Source organism: Trachymyrmex cornetzi, unplaced genomic scaffold (assembly GCF_001594075.2).
Source record: "Trachymyrmex cornetzi isolate Tcor2-1 unplaced genomic scaffold, Tcor1.1 scaffold241, whole genome shotgun sequence".
Classification (NCBI taxonomy): domain Eukaryota; kingdom Metazoa; phylum Arthropoda; class Insecta; order Hymenoptera; family Formicidae; genus Trachymyrmex; species Trachymyrmex cornetzi.
This window is the reverse complement of record NW_017297070.1, coordinates 35,596-41,119: the sequence shown is the minus strand read 5'-3', so window position 1 is coordinate 41,119 and position 5,524 is coordinate 35,596. Positions and strand designations below refer to the sequence as shown.

General features: G+C 34.0%; 1 protein-coding gene across 3 annotated transcripts; it reads right to left on the bottom strand.

Moving 5' to 3' along the window:
• Positions 1-384: 384 nt before the first annotated feature.
• Positions 385-4,008, bottom strand: Tfb1 (transcription factor B1). 3 transcript variants are annotated; one of them, XM_018507582.1, is made up of 8 exons: positions 3,798-4,008; positions 2,967-3,169; positions 2,555-2,756; positions 2,305-2,461; positions 1,684-2,223; positions 1,268-1,595; positions 892-1,067; positions 385-793 (listed from the first exon to the last, which is right to left on the bottom strand). In XM_018507582.1, the coding sequence occupies exons 1-8, from the start codon at positions 3,926-3,928 to the stop codon at positions 671-673; spliced, it is 1,860 nt and encodes a 619-aa protein (XP_018363084.1). In that variant the 5' UTR covers positions 3,929-4,008; the 3' UTR covers positions 385-670. The 3 variants fall into 3 exon arrangements, with proteins under 3 accessions (XP_018363084.1, XP_018363085.1, XP_018363087.1); XM_018507583.1 differs by having other exon boundaries at positions 3,792-3,862; XM_018507585.1 differs by lacking the exon at positions 3,798-4,008 and adding an exon at positions 3,320-3,362.
• Positions 4,009-5,524: the final 1,516 nt, after the last annotated feature.

The following is a 5,524-nucleotide window of genomic DNA, read 5'->3' as shown; positions in this document are numbered from 1 at the left end:
TACGGATGCTAGGTCTACCTTATATGTCTATAGTTTCAACCTTCACATATTATACGAAAATAAGCAGAAATCAAATAATAAATAAATAAATAAATAAATAGCAACAAAGTATTGTGTATGAATCAATAAAACAGAATCGATACAAATTGTAATCACGAAGACATCAAAACGAATTAACTAACTTTTTAACAAACTTGATTGTACAGTGGCGGTATCACAGTTACTTTGATATCATACAATATTTGTAATCGCCCATCTCTCTTATAAGTTGAACTAAAAAAGTCGCATATTATAGATGATAGATAACTGTATGTAACTATATAATTTTCTTATATAAATTTATAAACACATTTTCTAGAATGTAAGATATTTTTAGAATGTCTGTGCATTTTTAAATGTATTTGCTATAAAAATAAATAAATAAGCTGACAACTGTATTTCTTATAAGCAAAAAAGTTTAAAAAACGAAATTTTGAAAAGTTATAATCGCGTTAAAAAAAATAAATAGTATGTGGTAGCACTTGGACGCATAGACCCGGCATAGCTTTGGTTTTTTTTCTTGTAAAATACATCGACATTAATATCTAATTACGGTAACATTAAGAAATGCAATATGTGACCAATATTGCTGCTTTATTTACGTTACTTTTATGGAAACCTTAATGAAGGGCTACCTCATTTGCATTTTTCGCTGTTGCCATACCGCAAACTTCCTATATGCGGTAGTTAACAACTGATTAAGATGACTCGTCAAGTGTTGACTAACCGCAGAGAATTCTCTTTGCACACGATCCTGGGAGAAATGAGGAATTCGTATATTATAGAATAATGAATTTTGTATAAATGAATAAATGCTGCTTATTTGTATATATGAAATAAACATTTACTTACTTCAAAGGGTTTTAGTTTAGCAGAATGAAATCTATGTAAAGCTTCGTGCATTCTGATTGCTTTTTCTTCAAGCTGTGGCGTTGTCGGAGGAAAACTTCGCCAAAAGTGTCTCAACAACTCACATATACACACATACACATTACGTAATTCCTTCTCTAAATCTTTCGGTATTAGCTCTATAATATGCATATTTACATAATTATTTACCTATACTTATGTATTTATATCTATATATACGTAAATTTCACACTGACTAAAGAATGCAAAGTCACTAATAATAATTTACTGAATATCTGGAGACACAGTAGCGTCTCGGCGCTAAGGCAAGTGAATTATATATACTATATCATTTGTAATATGAAGAATATACTCTTACGTCCAAGACTTTCTTCTCGGAAACCTTTCATTAAAGATCCACCAGGTGTTAATTCACCTAAAGCTGATACTGCCGCAGCTGGACTAACCAAAGAAGTAGCTGTTTGTCGCGGTAATATACTACTGGATAACCATCCAGAAGCTTCTTTTTTTAAGTGATTTAATGTAACGAACAATTCTTCCGAAGTTGGTTCTGTACTTCCGTAGTCTGGTATAGGTCCATGCAAATATCTATCTACATGCATTAGATTTAACGGTGCTCCATTATTTGTATTTATGTCACAGCTCTTATCAAGATCATCATAAGTTATCTTCTCTTGTATTCTACGCTGTAAAAATGTATTTAAAAAGATTAAGTCATCCTCAATCCCACCAAACATAAATTATAAATGCATCAAATGGAATGGAAAGTTGTACTTTTTTAGTCTTTGGTTCATCATCTGGTTCGTTGTTTGCTATTTTACTTGCAGATGGTGTAGATCCATTTAATTGTGGTTGATTGGTTTGTATCAACTGTTTGGCAGTGCTAGCTTTCATAACCATTATGCTATGTTGATTAAATCTCTTGATCATATTTTGATGTACTATATTTCCAGATGTTTTATCTGCTTTACTACAACCACTTCCATAATTTTCATCTAGTGTTTGATCTTCAAAGGAAGTAATATCTACCAAAGGATCATTTATCCCAGTTTGAAGATCTTTCTTAAGTTCTTGATCATCTATTTTGGCACATTCGGTAAAAAGATCCTTGGTCCCAGTATTGATACGGTCTCTGTGAAAATAATGTGACTGAAAGAATTTTGTCCAGAAATCCGACTCTGACATTTTACGAGGCACATTTTCTTGATGTTTTCTTTTAACAGCTGGATAAGTCTTAAATATACATTCTATCACATCGACAGTTAAATTGTATTTTAATCCATTGCAACCATCAGTTTGTGGCTTGATATCTGCCTAAAAATTCGATTAATCCGTTATTTATAATTTATCTGTTAAGCAAAAATCTAACATCTTTATAAAAGGAAACATTATTACCAGAAAAGCACTATTAACACCTATCTCTTGACGTTGTATCTTTTTAGCTTGTGTATACTCTGCAGCATGTTGTGACCAAAATTCTTCCGATGATATAACTTGCGTGATTACTAGATCACGATATAATTGAAGCAATATAGGATGTTCTTGAAGAGTTCTAAAAAAAGAATGTATTTGTAAATAAATTGTTCATCAATTATATTCATGAAGTACTCTTCACAAATATTAGCTTAAATTAAATTAATCTTACCTATTTTTTTCTTCTAGCTCTTTATTAACTTTCCGCTTAAATTTTGGTAGTAACTGTTGCAATAACTCTTTTACATCGTCGCGATCTTTAATTTGTGCTTCTTGTCCATTTTTATTTACAAAATGAAATGTAGATGATGTGCCATCATGTAACACCACCTGTAGTTGTATTTTTGATTTTCCCTCTGGTGATATTTTTTGCACTGCGAAGGACTCAATAATTTTGTTTATTGATCGGTATATAATTTATATATTTACATATATTATTTCACAATAACATATATGAATAAACATAACATACATATATGTATATAAACTAACACATTATTGAACTAATTATATAAATTTGTTATATATAGTATACACAAATAGTAAGGCACCAGCAATTTATACAAAACTTCTTAAAATCTTACATTTGATATCAGCATATTTATGGCTAACAGAAACAGTATCTCTGTTATCAAGCATCCATGCTATTCGTTCGTTCATTATATATAAGGTACCATCTCCTTTTTTATAACGCACTTGACTCACTTGCATCAGGACATCTTCCGAGGATGTAGTCATGGTGGATGTGAAGTGTAATACAACTCTTTTAAAAACAGTAAATACAATCCTAAAAATTATATCCTATTAAGAATAACATGCACAGATATATGTATCATTTTAACAGAACAAATTCTACTCATTATTCATAAAATTTTATTTTAGATAGAAAAAAACTGTTACTGTTCATAAATATACTGAAAAAATAATTTTTTTGTACAAGATTGACTGATAAGAATAATCATTATGGAAACAGAGAAAGAATCACTAATTTGCATGTGTGATGAAATAAATTCTTATAAAGTTGTAGAATAGAAAAAATGTGAGATGTATTGTGTTCCATAGAATTCGAGACATTTTCATGCTTGAATATCGCGTGATGATTGTACTCGATGTCTCTCTGTACAATTACTTTGAATTTCTTTGGAAAAAAATACATGAAGAGTGATGATCGCGACGAGAAATCGTTCCGAGGAAATAGCAATTCGCATCGCGGACCGCGGTGCGTCAAACAAATACCAAACGATCTGTGATAAGAACCCATGCAAGTAACAAAGCGTGAAAGATAAATAGTCGTGCATTTTCCATTGACCGAATATCTCTCGCGTCACGAAAATCAGCTTTCCACACATTTCAGTGAGAGAAACGCGTATTTCCCGTTAACAGCAAACAAAATTCGTTGTAAAACACACGTTTACCAGTGGCAAATTGCCGAATGCCACGGAACAATGTAAAGATCCGCCAAGCGGCACGGCCATGTGCAGAAACACACCACAGAAGTAGACGCATCGCAAGCGCGGCCACGGACAGACCACAATACTATCGACATCGACCTGTGCGGCCTATGCCGATCTGTGGCGACTAACGGCACTAGGTTACTCAAGTGACGGCTCAAGTCGTCACCGCTTCCTGTACTAGACACATTTATCTATCATTCATTATCTCGTATTTATCTCGTAAACTGCACATATACACAAAATGAACAATTTTGCGTATTAATTAGCAAAAACGGCGACAGCAAAATCCGCTCGCGGAAATTAATCCGAAATTTTTCCAATATAAGGCCCTGCGCACAATGGAGGAAATATTGGAAATATAGGAGTGAGCCCGATTGATCACGGCTCGATTGGACACCATCAATCACAGCGACCAGTGCTTAGGAGCTTTGTAGTCTCAAGCGCTGTGAGTGACTCGTGTCCAATTGAGCCGTGTCCAATTGGGTGCCCCCGAAATATAGGAATAGGAATAAATACTAAGATTTCAACGTATCAGAAATCGTGTATTCCGGTTAACTGATATCTGGTAGGCTGAAATCATAATATTATATTTATTCCTGTTCCTAATATTTCTTCCATTGCGCAAAACCTAAGGGTATATCCACACAAACCTGCATAGTCGCATAAAGGCCCGTCTACAATACACGGAGTAAGAAGTAAGAGTAAGAAATTGACCAATCACAGTCGATTATTCTTCTCACATTCGACTGTGATTGGTCAATTTCTTACTCTTACTTCTTACTCCGTGTATTGTAGACGGGCCTTAAACGTATGCATAAAGAAAATTATCCAATCGCGTTTCTTTTATAAACCCGTACGTAAAATGTAATAGGAAAATTTACGTTTTGCATACGTTTATGCGGCTATGCAAGTTTGTGTGGATATACCTTAAGACGGAGCACATACTCTTATGCTGGATGCACACTGCATCCGATTTGCGTCGTACGACGCTCTGCAACCAATCAGAAAACAGGATTCCGATAATACAAAGCAAAATACATCGGAATCCTGTTTTCTGATTGGTTGCAGAGCGTCATACAACGCAAATCGGATGCAGTGTGAATCCAGCATTAGATCTGAATCAGACTACGCATTGAAGAATAAAATTGAAGATTGAAAGATTGAAGTTTGACCAATCAGAACAAAAGGAGCCAAAATTTCTTTGTCCTCATTGGTGAAATTTCAATCTTTAATCTATAATCTCAATCTTCAATGCATAGTTTGATTCCGGCCTTACATAAGGCCCTGCGCACAATAGAAAAAATAAGGAATTAGGAATAAAGATTAGACGATTTTAACCTATCAGAAATCGGATCATCGGGATACACAGTTTCTGATAGTTTGAAATCGTTTATTCTTTATTTCTTCTATTGTGTGCAGGGCCTAATGCATAAGAAAATGAACCAATCAAAGTTCTTTATTTCCTTCCTTTTCATGAAATAAAGGACTCTGATTGGTTGATGTTTTTATGCTTCATGTTTTATGCGTTATGCAAGAGTCTGTGCTCTCCGCTTAACAATCACGAGATGAACACCATTGGTAATCGGGTGTGTGCGACCACAAGGGCGCTGTGCCCCTATTCTTGAAAAGAAACGTATACGAAAGTCTATAAGAATCTTAGAACATATACTACTGGAAGGAGAATAGGG